Source organism: Pelecanus crispus, chromosome 1, assembly GCF_030463565.1.
Source record: "Pelecanus crispus isolate bPelCri1 chromosome 1, bPelCri1.pri, whole genome shotgun sequence".
Taxonomy (NCBI): domain Eukaryota; kingdom Metazoa; phylum Chordata; class Aves; order Pelecaniformes; family Pelecanidae; genus Pelecanus; species Pelecanus crispus.
The window spans coordinates 50220525-50237553 of record NC_134643.1 but is presented as its reverse complement, the minus strand read 5'-3'; the positions used below and the strand labels follow the sequence as shown (position 1 = coordinate 50237553).

Genomic DNA, 17029 nt, shown 5'->3' with positions numbered 1-17029 from the left:
ATAAATAGTAAGGACATTGGGCAAAGAATAAGAAAACCTAGACTGATTTGGCTACTACTGGAATAGCTGTAATTCCAAAACTATTTCAGAGTATGTATGGACTAGCAAAAAGCCTTAGGATCATAAGCCACTTTCTTTACCCACTTACCTATGCAGTGCCAGAAATTAATCTCGGGGCTTGTAACCTGGTTTGTCAATTGTGCTCACATGTATGACTCTTCTTGATCACTGAAAGCTTTAACATGAATATTTATGACACAAATGAGTCGCTAATAAGTGTAGAAGAAATGCAGCAAACTTTTTCAAGCAGAGCAGCTTCTTCTTCTTTCCTTACCATCAAGTCAAATACTTGAAGTGCATTTCAAATAAATCTTTACATAAAGCTTATTGGCTTCTATTTAATTGTCTTGGAATGCTTTGAATTTATCACAAGCCCTGTGATTGCAGCTAACACAAGATATCCTTAGTGGTTGCTGACATTTGAACAGAAAACCAAAATCAGGAAATTCGGATAGACATCAAATTTCAGTTATGATTAATACTATGAAGCTTTAAGGGACTGCTTTGTTTTCATTTCCTGGCTGAGGTGGAAACTTTTTTTATACATATTGCACCTGGGAATTCCCTAAACCCTTGGACTAAATACTTAAATATAATCGTAGTAATTTTAGCAGATCTTCCAGGTGTGAACTTGATATTTTTAAAAAGGTCATAAATTCTTATCTTTTTTTCAGTGCCACATTAGTACTAATTTGTAGAACAAATGCTTATGGCGTTGCTTTATGGCAAAACTTTGCTAAAGATGCAGATGAACAAGACTAAATTTATTGTTCAAAATATTTGGTAGTGTTATGTTCATGGCATCAATATTGGTAAAGTATGTATGCTGTCTATGAAAGCAGTGGCATCTTTGGTATGAAGGAACATAACTAAAAGAGCATGTGTTGAAATGTTAGAGTACATAGTGTCGAATCTAGTCTCTTTTACAAATATTTAAATCAGACTTAAGTATTTGTTCTTCATTTAATACTTCACATTAAGAACTCTATGCCAGATGCTCTCTGAATTCTCTGCACTTAGATTGGGGGGTGGGGGCAGGAGGCAAACCTTACTACTCTTAAGGATAGCATTGGCTCATCACAGTACCACAATTTGCTTTTAGTGCTGTAAGTTTAGTGCTTACAGCTGTTTAAGCACCACGTGCATGTTCTGAAACACATTGTACTTCTGAGACTTGTATAACTGTTAACAAGGTGGGATTATTTTGTTGAACTTGAAACTGGATTGACTGACTCAACCAGCACAGACAGTAGTCTGTTTACCTACAGTGGAGAAATGGATGCTTCTGGGAGGTAACTAATATTTGTGTCCTAAATTCATTGGGCACTATTTTCATCCTAGGATGACTGGCTCAGTTAACTTTCTACACCTAGTATGTTTTGCAATTGGGAAGAGATTAAGTGCATATGGAGAGGATTACCTTAGTGACGCTGCTACTGGCTGCTTTGTGTGTGTGTCTAGCAAAAACAAAGCTTGTGGAAACTTATTGGAGTTGACTAATAAGCCATTGAGTGGGCTGAACTTATGGTTAAAATTTGATAACTCTTTAAACCTTCCTTTTCAGGTGCTTCAAAATACTGAGTGCTAATGGAGAACCAAAGGTATTTAGACCTAGGGACCGTGATGATATTGTGAAAACTGTAATTGAGCCAATGGCTTCTGAAGGGCTCAGAACCATCTGCCTGGCATTCAGAGACTTCCCAGCAGGGGAACCTGAGCCAGAATGGGACAATGAAAATGACATTGTTACTGGTCTGACGTGCATTGCGGTTGTTGGGATTGAAGATCCTGTGAGACCTGAGGTAGGGTCACTGACTAAACTGCAGTGATTGTGTTACAACAGATCTTGATTCATGTTGTTGGTGGTCATGCAGCGAGTACAAGGAACTGAATTGCTATTGTATGCCTTAAGCATAGTTGATAAATGAAAATCTAATTTCTTGGGGAGAAAGTTAATGGAGCTATAAAAGCAGATTAAAACTTCTTAATGTCACTTATGCTGTGTTACTGAAGCTCTGTACAAACTAATGACTTAAGGCGCTTACTGTGCAGGGTCTCAGTAGATGGAACAACTTGTCATCATTTTTTTACCACTTGGAATATTAGGAGTATTGTTTAGGATAATATTAGCCATTGTGCTTGTTGACAGCTGCTTATGGGGAATGATGGAAAGGAGGGTTTGTCACCTGAGAACTGTGGTAAGGAGTCTGGCTTGTGGGTGAGGTCTAAGGAGGGCAGTATTTTTGAACAGTGAAAGCTTTTATGCTACATATAAGTTGAACTCCAGTCTGATCTGTGCTATCCTGACTTCACACTAAAAGTCATAGGTGAAGTAGTGGAGTGTGAGCTGTAGTTTATTTCACATAATCATAAATGAAACCCCAGTATTCAGTACCTTTGAATACTACAGCCTAATATGTCATGAGGATTTTTGTGGTATTTTTGAATACTGCAGTTTTTGAAAAACGAAGGGAGGAGGGAGGGGACATGACATAACAACAAAGCCCCTTTGCCAGAATTGCCTGTGTTTTTCAGGAGAAGAATTGCGGTAAGCTACTTGATTTTTTGTTTGTTTGGTGTTTTTAAATGTTCCATAACAACAGTCTTGATTTTAAAGTAAGAGTTATCCTGGATTAAGCCAAAAACATTCCTTTCACTCACATGTCTAGATTTATTCAGCTAACATACAGTCTCTGAGCCTGTGGGGTGTTTTGTTTTGGTTTTTTTTTGCTTATAGGTACCTGATGCAATAAAAAAGTGTCAACGTGCAGGCATAACTGTACGTATGGTCACTGGCGATAACATTAACACAGCTCGTGCTATTGCATTAAAATGTGGTATTCTGAATCCTGGTGAAGACTTCCTGTGTTTAGAGGGCAAAGATTTTAACAGGAGAATACGCAATGAAAAAGGAGAGGTAAGCATACTGACTATGTAAAGTAGATCAGCAGATATTCTGTGTCTCCTAACTGTAGAATATAACCAATGCTCTTTTTGCAGATAGAGCAAGAGCGAATAGATAAAATTTGGCCAAAGCTTCGTGTTCTTGCAAGATCTTCTCCCACTGACAAACACACTCTAGTAAAAGGTAAGTAAAAACTATGTGAGTTTCTACGTAAAGCTAGATGATTTTTTTCTGCTTCTAGAAAAAAATCTAGTACTGAGCAGTGGGAAATGCCTATGAGGGTGTCTTCATTTGCCAGCTGATTCCCCACCACCCATCCTTGCTTGAGAAATGGAGCCAACTAGAACTATCTGTTGTGATTTTTTTTTTTTTTTTTTAATATGCCTTTGAGGAAGACAAAAACTGTGCTTCTCTTTCAGGTTTAATCTGTGCTGTGTAGTCAGTTTTGAACTGTAACACCAAAATATCACTTTATTTTAGGTATAATTGACAGCACTGTCTTTGAACAGAGGCAAGTTGTAGCAGTAACTGGTGATGGTACCAATGATGGTCCAGCCCTGAAGAAGGCAGATGTTGGATTTGCTATGGTATGTTTGGGGGAGGTTTTTTGGGGGTGTTTCTTTGGGGTTTTTTTGGTTTGTTTTGGGTTTGTTTGGTTTTTTTAAATCTTCAGTACATTGAAGACCTATTTTGATAAAATAACTTATCAAATCACTTGACGATTAAACAACCTTGCTTGTTTCATGAGTCTAATATGCAACTAAGTTAATGGAGTCGTCATCTCTAACATTTAATTTTCCCCCTCCCTCAGTCTTCCAACTTAACCATGTTTTTATTTGATGGAAAATATCCTTGTGGCATTTGCCATTGAAAAACACTTGAAAAATGCAGATCCCCAGTCACTTGCAAATCAAAACCTTTTTACACAAAGGCTTGTTGCAAAATGTAGGAATAGAATTACTGATATTATTGAAGACTTCCGAAATGAGATCTGTTCAACATAAGGCAAAATGAGTTTAGGTGGTAAACAGCATACTATGTTGACTTTGAGTAAAGCTTATATGCAGTATGGAATGAGCTTATTCATCTGTTTTCCATGAAATGACGCACAGGAGCTGGGAGACTATAATGAGAGACACTGCCAGTTGATGTTTAAAATGGCTTTGGAGGCTATACTAAGAGACATCTCTAGTGCAACTGAAGTAACAGCATTTTATGATAATCTAGGATCTACATTTGTCTGTGTGGTTCCTTAGATTACTTGGCTTTCTCAATTTAAATTGTCAGCTACCCTTTCAAATGGTAGCCAAACCAAGTCTTGGCCTTAAGTGCTAATACTAGATAGACTCATGCCTTAAGCATGTGGGCTTTGGCTTTCTTCTGTCTCTTTCAAAACACTGTAAGATAGATTCCTCAAGCTTCCTCTTGCCTCAAGATTCCTCTTCAGTCTGAAGCTGACAAGGTACAATTTGGTGCTAGTAGTTCACTTTAGTCTTTAAAAACTCATTATTAAGCATTTGAAAGAGAAAAAAAAAAGACGACCACACTCCTCCTATACCACATGCAGATGCACTGACCCATGTGCTAATTTGAAGGAAAAAAAATGGGAAAAGGAAAAGTTTTCATGTCATTCTCAAGGAGTATTTTTCAAAATCATAACTTACAAATTTGATAGCCACACATGAAATGTTCTGTAGACTGCAACAGTCTTGTTTTAACGAGTATCTGTTTTCTGCTATTGTATAGCTGCTGTAGTTGGCACTGTCAGGGGCAGATTTATTTTCATCTTCTAGAACTTAAATGTTTCCTGCAGTTGCTGCCTATGTTCATCTGTGTAAGAAACTTAATTTCTCTAACTGCTTACCTAAACAGCACTTAAAATATACCACCTACTATATGATATTTAAAGGTACCTTTTGAGGTGTACACATAGCTGTGCAGGTGACTCATTTCATTGGCAAAATAATGTATCAAGGATAAGGATCATTAAATTTGCTACTGAGTTAGTGGTTTTGAAATGCTGAAAGCAAAATAAATATCCTTGAAGTAGGTATTACACAGAACTCAGCTTAACTGTTTGGATACTGTAGGAGACTACAAGTGCTTAAAACTTAAGAATGTCATATTACATACTCTGCTGTTTAATGCCAATGCTCTTCTGCAAAAGGCTTTTGGTAATGTGTATCATTCTACTTTGTAATGGACTGGATGATCTTAAAGGTCTTTTCCAACCTAAATGATTCTATGATTCTATTAACACATGCATTGCCCTACTTCTGAAATCCATGTAGCAAACGCGTTAGGACATGGACTAAACTGTAGTACTGCACCATCTGGTGGCCTTTACCTTGAACAGAGTTCATTAACATTTCTTTGGGAGAACTTGCACAGTGTCTTTATCATCAACTTGAGGATTTTTATTAAGGTCTTTTTTTAAAGACAACATTACCTTTTTTGTTGTTGTTTACATTTTCCCACGCTTGAGTAGAACTTGCAAGCAGAACTTGATTCAGTAGAACTTTAGGTGCTTACATTAAAACAGTCCTTCAGATATGGTGCATCAAAGTGAATGCTGACGAAGGATATAATAATAGCTTCTATTACATAAGTCAGTGCATCCTGTTATATTTCATAGTGTTTTTCTTTTTCTACCAGGGTATTGCTGGAACAGACGTAGCTAAAGAAGCTTCTGATATTATCCTTACAGACGACAACTTCACAAGTATTGTTAAAGCAGTTATGTGGGGACGAAACGTGTATGACAGTATCTCCAAATTTCTTCAGTTCCAGCTTACTGTCAATGTAGTAGCAGTAATTGTTGCTTTTACAGGAGCATGCATAACACAAGTACGTACTGGTGGTGGATTCTTTCAGCTAATAAAGGTTGAAAATGTCATGACTGATTAACTCTTGAATTCAAACTTTCAGTTAAATACTAGACCAAAGAACGTAATGCTCTTCAGAACATGCCCATGTTGTATAATAAATGGCTTTAATAGCTGCAGTTTGTTCACTTATATTGGAGGGTTTATGTATCTATCTTTATAGGATTCTCCGCTTAAAGCTGTGCAGATGCTGTGGGTAAATCTTATAATGGACACATTAGCTTCTCTTGCCTTGGCAACAGAACCACCCACTGAAGCTCTTCTGTTGCGAAAGCCTTATGGTAGAAACAAACCTTTGATTTCTCGTACAATGATGAAGAACATTTTGGGTCATGCTTTCTACCAACTCGTAGTGGTCTTCACACTCCTGTTTGCTGGTAAGAATACTGAGGCTTTACAAAGTTATTCTAAAAGTTGTACAGAGATGTGATCTTAAGACTTGTTTTATGTTGTAGTGTGTGCGTAAAGACACCAATTAAGTTGCTGATAAATGCCTTTTATACACAGGTGAGAAAATTTTTGATATCGATAGTGGAAGAAATGCACCTCTGCATGCTCCTCCTTCAGAGCATTATACTATTGTATTTAATACATTTGTGATGATGCAGCTTTTTAATGAAATTAATGCCCGAAAAATTCATGGTGAAAGAAACGTTTTTGAAGGAATCTTTAACAACGCTATCTTCTGTTCTATTGTTCTGGGGACGTTTGTTGTGCAGGTAAGTAAATTCTTGGAGGGTGGGGGGAAAATGCACTTAGTACACTGATGTACTTGCTTACCTTGGAAATGCTAATCAACCAGTGCCAGGTATTTCATTTCTGCAATGTGAAAAACCTTCAGTGTCAAACATGCTATAAATCACTTGGAAGTGCTGCTTGACAGGGTTTTCAGGTAAGACCTCTTTGGTAAAATTGGAATGGAGTAGTACTTGTATTTACCTTTTAAATTTTTCAGTCGTTCAGTTTGATCTTAGTGTTCTAGGCTCTTGACAAAATGTGAAGAAGTTATATGTTCCGCCCCCCAAGTCAGAACTCTTCCTCATGGTGTCTGCCTGTGCATCTGAACAAGAGCCCATTTAAACAATTTATATAAAAGTTACATTAATAAGACTAGGACATGAATAAGCTTTAGAAACTTAAGTATCAGTTTTTATCTTCCTGATGCAGAAATCAGTTATCTGCATCAGTATGTATTTTACAGTTATCTGTATAGGTGCTACTGTTTTAGGTGAAAAACACTGATGTCTACAGACCTTCTGTTGGTGCATCGAGGCAGATTTGTAAAAGCTAGTTAGTTTACTCAGTATCTGCTACCAAATGAAATGAAATTATCTGAAATTGATTGGGTTAACACACTGGTCTTGAGAAACACCAAGTCAAAATTGAATCTAAAAAAAATAGTTTATAAGAAATAGTTTCACTTTCTAAATGGCCTTAACTTTTAATTCATCAGAAGAAATAACCCACAAATCAGTATACTACTTTTTTTTAAGAATGCTTTTTCATTTTGACTTAAGTTATTTCAGACTTAGGATATAACCTACACCTTAAGCTTCTCCTTAGACTTGCGATTCCATGAAGTTGACCAAACTCATAGTGGTTCAAGCAATGCAAATGTATGAACCTCTGCTTCACATAAAGTTAGTTCACTTATTCTCACAGGCTTAGGTTTTTTTTTAGATGACGCTTCTTCAGAAGCTGCTCCTATTTTTAGGGTTGCATATGCAGCAGACTGTTGTGCAACAAAACCAGATATGTAGAAATTACACCTGACTACAACTGTGTTCCCTTTATAAACTTGGCAGACTGAACGCCTTCCCAGATAAGTAACTCCTGAGTTGTGGTCTCAGTGTTTTATTCTGTGCTAATAAAAGAAGATACTTTTGGGCTTTTCAGCTGCCGGGTGTCCTACTTAATGGTCAATACTGTTTCATTTTCATGCCTGCCCTGCTACTTGAATTGTTGATTCTCCAGGGCAGACTTTCATGCGTATAATTCCTGTGCAGAGGGATACCTTGCTCATTAGGGCCTGTACAGCTTCTTGTAATAGGTAGGTCAGTAGGAGCTCATTTAGGTTTTGAGATCTCTGCCCCTGCCCCCGCAAGACTTACTACATTGATGTCACACCATGATGACTTGAAGTCTGACATTTAACACTGAGGGGATATAGTAATATTTTGTTGAATTATTTCTGAAATATTTCATGTCCTGTAGATCTATGACTTGTATTAATACAAGTTTATTAATCAACTTGGTTCTGAGATGGGTTTTCATATGATAAATAATCGCTGTAAATTTGTAGCATTGAATACATGCTGTAATTGTGAAATGAAGGGAAAGAACTGCAAGCAAAGTGAAGTAGTCAACAGGTCTTTGAGTGTGACATTTGAAGAACAAATGGGTAGCTCTTGAAATACTGAAAAGCATAAGATGGCTTGGGTTTGGAAACTTGCTTGAACTGCTGAGACAGTGGAAGTGTATGCTTAATAAGATGGGAAATCCTGTGTTCTAATGCAGAGTTGTCTGCAGTGCTCTTGAAGCATTAGGGAATTTTCTAGTAACAGGTTATTGATACATGTTGTTTAATGATGTTGCTCTTTACAGATAATTATTGTGCAGTTTGGTGGGAAGCCTTTCAGTTGCTCAGAACTCTCAATTGAACAATGGCTGTGGTCCATTTTCCTGGGCATGGGAACACTACTCTGGGGCCAGGTAAACTAGCTTTTTCAAAATGCCAAATATCTACTTGCAATAGAATACTTTACATGGAAAATACAAATACACTATCTTTAGCATTCAGATCTTTCAAGTGGACTATATGAATATATGGAGATTAACAGTAAATATTGATTAAAATTGACTAGTTCAATAGCTAGAAAATTGGTAGTTGGATATTACTCTGATTTGGTCAACTAGTTACATTTCATAACTAGATGCTGTGACTGGTGTATGTTCAGTAACTTTTAACTAGAAGCAGCTGTGGTTACCTTTTCAATATGAAATTGTGTCTTTAGCCAGGTAAGTACTAGAAGAAGTTCTGTAAGAAATACAGATGCAAGGAACATGTTAATGTTGAAATATATTTAATTTAGTGTTGAATGGTTTTCTTGAAAAATCAGAATTGTTAAACTTGCTAGTATTTTCTTGATTTAAAAACTTCCTGGAGTAGCAAGAAATGCAGCAAAACTCAAAACAACTTTCTCCTTAATATTCATTTGCATAATTATGAAATAATGGGAAAGTTCCCCCACCTATTGCATTTTGATTTTTATCCCCCCCCCCCCCCCCCTTAGAGTTTCATTACTATTGCATGCACAACAGTGCTTGTAAGCAGCAAGCTTATTTACATGAAACTTTAGAGCTACAGAGTTTTCCATTATATAATGACATAGTTGTCTAAACTTTTCATACCACATGAAGAGTTTTCCATTACAGTTTCTTTCCTTCCATTTTGTAAAGGACACTTCCAGTACAAACTTGGTAGGGTGAATTTTAGTTGTAAATACATACATAGACCCATATTCTAAAAGTGGTATAAGCTTTTTAATAAGGTTTTCTGGAAAATGAATTATTTAAAAAAATCAAATAGAATCACTCTAAGGTTTAAAAGTAGTCTAGAAGAGAATCAAGATGGCTTGAAATACCTTTGACCCAAAGTGTCTTGCAAGGGCAAAGCTTCCCTGCTGCAGTTCATGCTGCTCTAGCATCTCATTAAAGTCAAAGAGCTTTTGACTTTCTGAGAATAGTAGAAACTGAAGTGTGATCTGGGAGCGTTCGTAGTGGCAATTTCAGCATAAAGGGCTGTTTATCTTGCTTTTGGAGCAGTCTTTTTCCTCTGCAGTTGCTGAAATAGTCTTCTAGGTTTGTGATGATCAAGGAAAGCAGTCTTGGAACTGATCTGGATCTGCTAGATGTGACGTATCAAAAGATGACTCCCCTTAACTACATAGTTCACCAGAATAGCCCTGAAGGTGGGGATGAAAAGGAAAGCTGGAACAGCCATATGTAGCTTTTGTTTAGTTTAAGATAGATGAACTAGTGTACACCGAGTAGCAAAGTAACAGTTTGGGATAAGGGTTTTGGAAACATCACTCACCTTGCAAATGGATTGATACTTTCCAGGTCACAAACGAATGCATGTCTGTTCTGTGTTTATGAATTAACTGTGGCTACTTTAAATTATGTAGTTCTCACTTGAGTAACACATCATGCTCATCAAACTGATAGAGCTCTGAAAGCTCCAGATACAAGCACAATCTACAGAATTAATGGCTCTTGTAGCTTATGAACTGCTCCTTCCTGGCACAGTCAAGTCAAGTTAAAGTGGATTTCTTTGTCCCTAGCAAGGATATTTTGTTTTCTACGTTTGTAGTCCAAGTTTAATTTCACACCTCAATTGAGGTGGTAAGGATATTCACAGCTTTGCAGCTATTCAGCTGGAGTGATCACTCTAGATTGATGCACTCATTCCACTTACCTAATTTGTTTTTTCAACTTTGCTACTTGTATGCAGGATAATATGTTAAGCCTTAAGTCTGGTATTACACTTTTTTTTTTTAAAAAGAAGAATCCTGATTTATATTTTTCATTCACTGTTAGTTGATTTCAACAATTCCAACCAGCCGTCTGAAATTCCTTAAAGAAGCGGGTCATGGAACACAAAAGGAAGAGATACCTGAAGAAGAACTCGCGGAAGATGTAGAGGAGATCGATCATGCTGAGAGAGAATTACGTCGTGGTCAGATCTTGTGGTTTAGGGGCCTAAACAGGATACAAACTCAGGTATGGTCTTGAAAAAGGTAGGATGCAGTGGGTGTTATGAGGGCAATCTCTCCTCTCCCTCTCCAGTTCTTTGACTAAGGTGGCAGTTCTAACTGGTGTGACTGAGACTGTCAAAAGGGGGTATGGATGGATGTGTAATCTCTCAGGGTCCTCTGTTTTCTTCAGCTCTAAATTCAACTCTTGCCTGTGTATCTGCTCTATTAAAAAAAAAAAAAGTGCCTTTTTTCTTTACTTTTTGTGTGTTATAGATGGGATGGTCCTTTTTCTTGTTCTTTCTCTCTCTCTCTCTCTCTCTCTCTTGCTGAGCAAGCTGTCACAATCTCTGATTCCTTGCAGATGGATGTAGTGAATGCTTTCCAGAGTGGAAGTACCATTCAGGGGGCTCTAAGGCGGCAACCCTCCATCGCCAGCCAGCACCATGATGTAACAAATATTTCTACCCCTACACATGTAGTGTTTTCCTCTACTACTGCTTCTACTACTGTGGGGTGTGAGTGTGTGTTCCTAAAGTGCATGAAATTAACATTTCCTAATTCACGTACCTAACGTTTCTCATTTTCTCCTTAGTACTTAAAATCATCGTTCAGGCTTTTATAGAGCTCTTCCACAATTGGAGTCCTCAAGACTTTTTTTTCTTAGAGGGCTGAGAACAGGTGGAACAGTTTCAACAAAAGACTTTAATGTGAAAGCTGTGAGCCTGCACATCCTGTGCCTTCATCCATTCATGTACAGAGGGATGTTTAAGATAAAATGGGACAACTGTTGTAAATTTTCGAGTATATGCCTCTTAGGGTGACTTACATTGAATAAGTGAATTAACCGTATAATCATGGACCCAGGTCAAAAAAAAATAGATGTCTTGCACTGCAGCACAAATGATACTTAAGGTAAACAAGCTGATGGTAAAGCAAATGGTATGTTAAAAATATGAATGTAGTTAGAACACGGAGCACTAAATGCATTTTCTTTATAGCCTATAAGGAACTTCTGAATCTCTGCTTTTGTTGGACCTTTTTTACTGAATAACGCGACTTTCTCAACATCAGGATTCAGGTGGCGACACAAGGCTTCTAAAATGCATACAAGTCAGAAGAAACATTTAATTAGCTAATGTAAAAAGGAAAAAAAGGTTTAAGCATTGAATGGTGAAACTTTCACTCAAATCTGAAGGGTTTTTTTCCTCTCTAGGTTCTTCTGGCAGCAGTTCGTAAGCCATCAGTGAAAGTAAAGTTTGTCTCACCTTTAATTCTGCCCTCTTTATATTGTGCTCTAAGTGGCATTTCAGTTTCAGCCTTCCTCTCTGTAGAGGCTAGAGATTTAATTACTCATGTATGTAGGCTTAAACTCTGGAGCCTGAGGATGCATAACAGTTGTAGTTGAATACTGATAGCTAACATCTATTGTTGAAAGAGTTTTCCATCTTAATTATATATTACATGTTTAACTTCCTTCTCTAACTTCCTAGAGACTGTTTAAGTAATTAGGTTTTGAAATAACTGTGAGAGGGCGTCTTTCCCCCCGGTGCTTTTTAAACTTTCAGATTGCCAGATGGATGAAGACCCTTAATTTCAGGAGCTGTCTTAAATTAAATGTTCTCTTCTGATTTTTTTTTTTTTTTGGCTTGCCCAGAACTCCTGTGTGAGCTTGCACAAGTATTTACCTCTGTACTTGTTCTCCATTGGTGAGACAGGAATTTCCCTACCTTGCAGTAGTATTGAGACGTTCAGCTCACAAATTCGCATGCCTCAAGAACATTAAATGAAAAGTAGATTTAACAGTAAGGATGCACAGGATTGCATCTCCTAGTTAAAATGCTAATTGGTAACCTGTATCCCTAACTACACTCAAGAACATTAATTAGACATTCAGAATTCTCTAGAGAGCAACTTCATGCCATGCTGCCATTTGAGCAGAGTCTAATGGGCACTGCAGCATCTCATTACATCAAATGACCAATGCAGATATGGAGCTACAATAGCAGAGGACTAGTTTTTATCCTCACTAAGTAGTACAGCCCTCTGCTACACCCTTAAGGAGAACAACTTTTGATAACTAATATGTGTTAATGGAAAGTAGATGTGTTGTTTCATTGTGTCTCTCTTTTGGAGCTATTTGGTGGAAAATAGTTCAGCTGTTCCTATGAAGTGAGATTGCAACTTTTAAGCAGCCATCTGGCTAGGAGGATTTGGAGTGCTTACTGCATTTCTTGCTATTCTGGTACTAACATGAGGAAGGCCTGATGACAGTATAAATGATACATAACAAATTGTCTTGTTTGCTCCTCACTTATGCAATTTATTTATAGTTACCTCTCTTGTGTAATTATCTTGAATAGTTGAAAATAAAGCCTTCAAAACACTAGATTTTTCCCTTTTTAAGTATAACTAAAAATGCTGATAGTCTGATTTCTGCCTTCATGGCTGGAATCTTTGAGGGTCCTGGGTTCATAGGATTGTCTAGACCACTTGTTTAGTATGCATTCTGCATGGGAATCAAGCCTCTATGGTATGCATTCTGCATGGGAATCAGGTCTTTATTGTGGGTGTGCTTATATTCCTATGATAATTACAGCTGTCCTGTTAAGCCAAAAATTGTTTTCCATTACTGCTTATGTTCTAAAGTACCATCTGTAAGCAATGAAAAACCAGTCCCACGAGGCAGTCATATTTCATTTTGCCACATAAATCAGTGGCACAGTGGGATGCAACATGCCAAATAAAGGCATTGCAAACTTTCAGTCTGGCACTGTCACTGCTGATTTTCTTGGTAAGTGCCACGACAGTTCATGCAGCTTGCTGGACTTGTTTAATGCTCATGTAACATGCCAACTCCTTAACGGTGTGCTCAATTTTTTCATGTGATGAACAGTGAAGTACTAGCTGCTGTTGTAATCTTTTACTTCTCAAGCACATTCACGCTTTTCCCTGTTCTCGCTTTATAGGTAGTCACGTCCTTCCCCTTGCGTGCGTGCCCCCCTCTTGGTTTCCATGGTTAATGAGGCTCAGCCGTGTACCTGTAGTATAAAAATGGGGACATGATAGCTTTTGAGTAAAACTCTTCATGCAAGTGCTCTGAGGGGATAAGGGTGGGGGAACAACACTATTTCTGGAGGTCAAAGAACACAGTCAGGACCTAAGACTTTATCATGTGCAGTGATTTGTGGTAACAAATTTGATAATGCATTGCTTTTGGGGAGCCCTTCTCTGTGTTTACAGTGAGGTTGTTTGGTGTATCTTAGCTGTTTTGAAGTCTGTGCTCTTGATCTGCTTGACCTTCCAGCTTCATTCCTTCACCTGGAAGTCACTTTATTTTTACTATCAAGGAACTCTACGGAAGCACTAGTCATGACGTATTTCTCAGCTTGAGACAAGACGTCTTGGATGTGCTAAAATGCAACAATAAAGTGTTGCAATAAAATTGGACTTAGTGTTTGTAACAGTAAGTTCTTGTTTACTACAGAGTTGCTCTGCTGCTTACTATACAACAGAGGAGCTTTGGGATTGAAACTGTGCTTTGCTGGAGACTTACTCAGAGTAGAGATGTTGAGAATTAAATAGGGAGCTAACGGAAGGGGGAAACTATCTTGACCAAAGTGTTGGACAAAGGGGTCACTGACTTCTGCCTAACCTGATTTGTTTTATCAGTTCAAGAATGAATCCTGAATTCCTGTAATTGGTCAGGGAAAAGTGTGGGGCATGGGAGGAGAAGGGGTGTGCAGGCAGGAGGTTTCATCATTCAAATTACAACTTGGAAAGCTTAAATTCAAGTCAACCTGGACATGCACAATTTGCAAAATGAAGCTGTACTTTATTCTATCTAATTTCACTCTGAAATGTTTGTTTATGAATTCTGTAAACTTAGCTTTCTGATTTGAAAAATGTTAGTTAAACAATGAAAGGACTTGAAATAATACTCAGCCTGGGAATTGTGTCCATGAATTCAATGTAAATTGAAGACTGAAGCAAAGGCTGATCTCCCGCTTTTCTCATACTTTGTGCTACTTGAATAGTCTCTTCAAAGTTACAACCTGTTGTGGCTACTTAATTGTGCAGTACAGTATTCAATTTCCTAGTTCTGGTCTTAAGTTTCCAAAGCACTATTCAGTAAGGAACTTTGTCTAGTGTGGTAAATGGGTATATACTCGAATATTTACAGCTGTTACAGTGGTATCCTTTTTTGCATGACTCTTTGTAAATGTCCAGTCATTGTGACATTGGCTTACACTTGCTTGGCTTTTTCATAGTCAGTTGACAATTCCTAGCATGAGAATTAGTAACCCTTTTATCTTCTAACTTATTTTCAGCCTCTCCCCTCCTTCCCCCCCTTCCCACCTCCTCCAAGTATTCAATAAAACGCTCACTGAGATTTATTTAATTTGTGAATAAGTAAATAAATGTTGGCCTCACTTCTGAAAAATGCTTAGCCCATGTTAAATAATTGAACAATTCTAGTGCCATGTCTGAATTTTTAGGCCCTTCAGCTTTTTGCAGTACTTTTACAATCTTTATTCCTACTGTGTAGACTGGCAGTGCTCTACTGAAATGCTCTTCATTTTTTACAGTTTATTGCAAGTTCCACTGCATCACATACAAATTTGATTCACTCATGTCTAGCTGTTTGTGGATTCAAACTCATAAGAACCATGCCATTACCAGTAAATCTGCAGCATTTTAATAACCTTTTTTTCTTTGTTTACAGATCCGAGTGGTGAATGCATTTCGTAGCTCCTTGTATGAGGGGCTAGAGAAACCTGAGACACGAAGTTCAATTCACAATTTTATGACGCATCCTGAGTTTAGAATAGAAGACTCTGAGCCTCATATTCCTCTTATTGATGATACTGATGCTGAAGATGATGCTCCAACAAAACGCAACTCTACTCCCCCACCCTCTCCCAATAAAAATAACAATGCGGTTGACAGTGGAATTCACCTTACAACAGACATGAACAAGTCTGCTACCTCTTCATCCCCAGGGAGCCCGCTACATAGTTTGGAAACATCACTCTGATTGTAAGCTGAATGTTAACACACTAGCTGCATTGTAAAGAAATTGAAACTGGGTCTCTTCACACATTACGATGGACAAGATGATATTCTTGTCTTGGACTTCAACAGAAGACACACTTGTACGAATGTAGATTTATTTTTTTAAAAAAAAGCTTTCTGCCAGACTGGAGGGTGCTTTTCTGGGGGTGGGAGTAATAATGAACTCTGACAGATAAACAGTAACTCGGCATAAGTGACCTGTGGATCATCCGTTGTACTTAAGAATGGTCCTGAACAGTGTGTTAGCAGAGCTTTAGTTTATCATGATCCTTTTCTGAGGGGAAGGCTGGGAAGGGCAAGGAGGCCCTGGATCATTGAATTGATACTTTAATTTCTGCTGTTGGCTGTTAATAATTTGGTTTATTTATGTTTATAAATGATACAGATCTGTTTACAAGGTTTGTAGATACTTTTTTTGTTCCTGTTCATAGATGGGAAGCTTCCTTAGAAATGATGCAGAGAAAAAAAAAAAAAACCAACAAAAAAACTAGTCCTTCAAATACTGCTGTATTTTCAGGAAAAGGGTGTTTCTATTGAAACTGTACTAAATTTTGCCTGCAATTTACCTTGTTAAATATTGTAGATAAATTGCTAATACTAATAGCCAAATAGATAACACTAATGCTTTGTAAAAACATGAGCAGTGGTGTTCTAATGAAGTTATGGCCTCTGTCCTAATTAGTTTCTTAAATACATTTACTACTTAATGGTTTTGAAACAACTGTTTAATTTTTAAAAATTTTGAGAAACTTACGGAATAACTTTTGTTCAGAACTTAGTAGGATTGTTTAATGCAGGACATCAATATGTGATGGAACTTGCTTGAAATATTTCTGTTATCTCGGGCAAAATGGATTAAATCAAAATACATCAGAATCTTAGTCCTTTGTTTTTGTCTAAACATGTTAGTTTAGTGCTGTCTTGGTGAACTGTGAGTGGAACTGTGATTTTTTTCTAATCTATAGAATCCTTCATGCAGCATGAGGGCTGTTGGCATTTTGAAAGGTTGTTAGTGGGTAGCATACATGTTCTCCTTTTTGTTTTTGAAACTTGTTTGTAAACATGAATAAATCTGCCCTTTTGTTAAAATAAAATTGCAGCAATGGTTTCTTACAGATTTTTTTTTCTCAGCTCCTTCACTGGAAACACTAAAAAGTACTCTTTTATATTACTGGTTAACTTTAAACTGCAATTTCAAGATGGTAACAGCCCCACTAAAAATAGTACTTTGGGTAAATGGAATCATGGTGGCTGCTTCCAGAATGAATGTAAGCTAAGGTACTCAAAAGTCTTCACCTGAGCCAAAAGGATACTCCTTGGGAATGAATAGGTCTGCCTGAAATTCCGAG

General features: G+C 37.4%; 1 protein-coding gene across 16 annotated transcripts in view; it reads left to right on the top strand.

Annotated features, from left to right (window-relative positions):
• ATP2B1 (ATPase plasma membrane Ca2+ transporting 1) overlaps positions 1–15746 on the top strand; it is a 34536-nt gene extending 18790 nt beyond the window's left edge. For 9 of the 16 annotated variants that reach the window (XM_075727215.1, XM_075727177.1, XM_075727223.1 and 6 more), the window contains 10 exons: positions 1625–1862; positions 2798–2977; positions 3061–3148; positions 3446–3552; positions 5621–5812; positions 6014–6227; positions 6358–6569; positions 8455–8562; positions 10450–10632; positions 15331–15746. In XM_075727215.1, coding sequence (XP_075583330.1) covers positions 1625–1862; positions 2798–2977; positions 3061–3148; positions 3446–3552; positions 5621–5812; positions 6014–6227; positions 6358–6569; positions 8455–8562; positions 10450–10632; positions 15331–15642 — 1834 coding nt within the window. In that variant the 3' untranslated portion in view covers positions 15643–15746. Of the gene's footprint in view, positions 1–1624; positions 1863–2797; positions 2978–3060; positions 3149–3445; positions 3553–5620; positions 5813–6013; positions 6228–6357; positions 6570–8454; positions 8563–10449; positions 10633–10968; positions 11123–15330 lie in introns of all 16 variants that reach the window. The other 7 variants (XM_075727233.1, XM_075727162.1, XM_075727206.1 and 4 more) reach the window with 5 other exon arrangements.
• The last annotated feature ends 1283 nt before the right edge of the window (positions 15747–17029 follow it).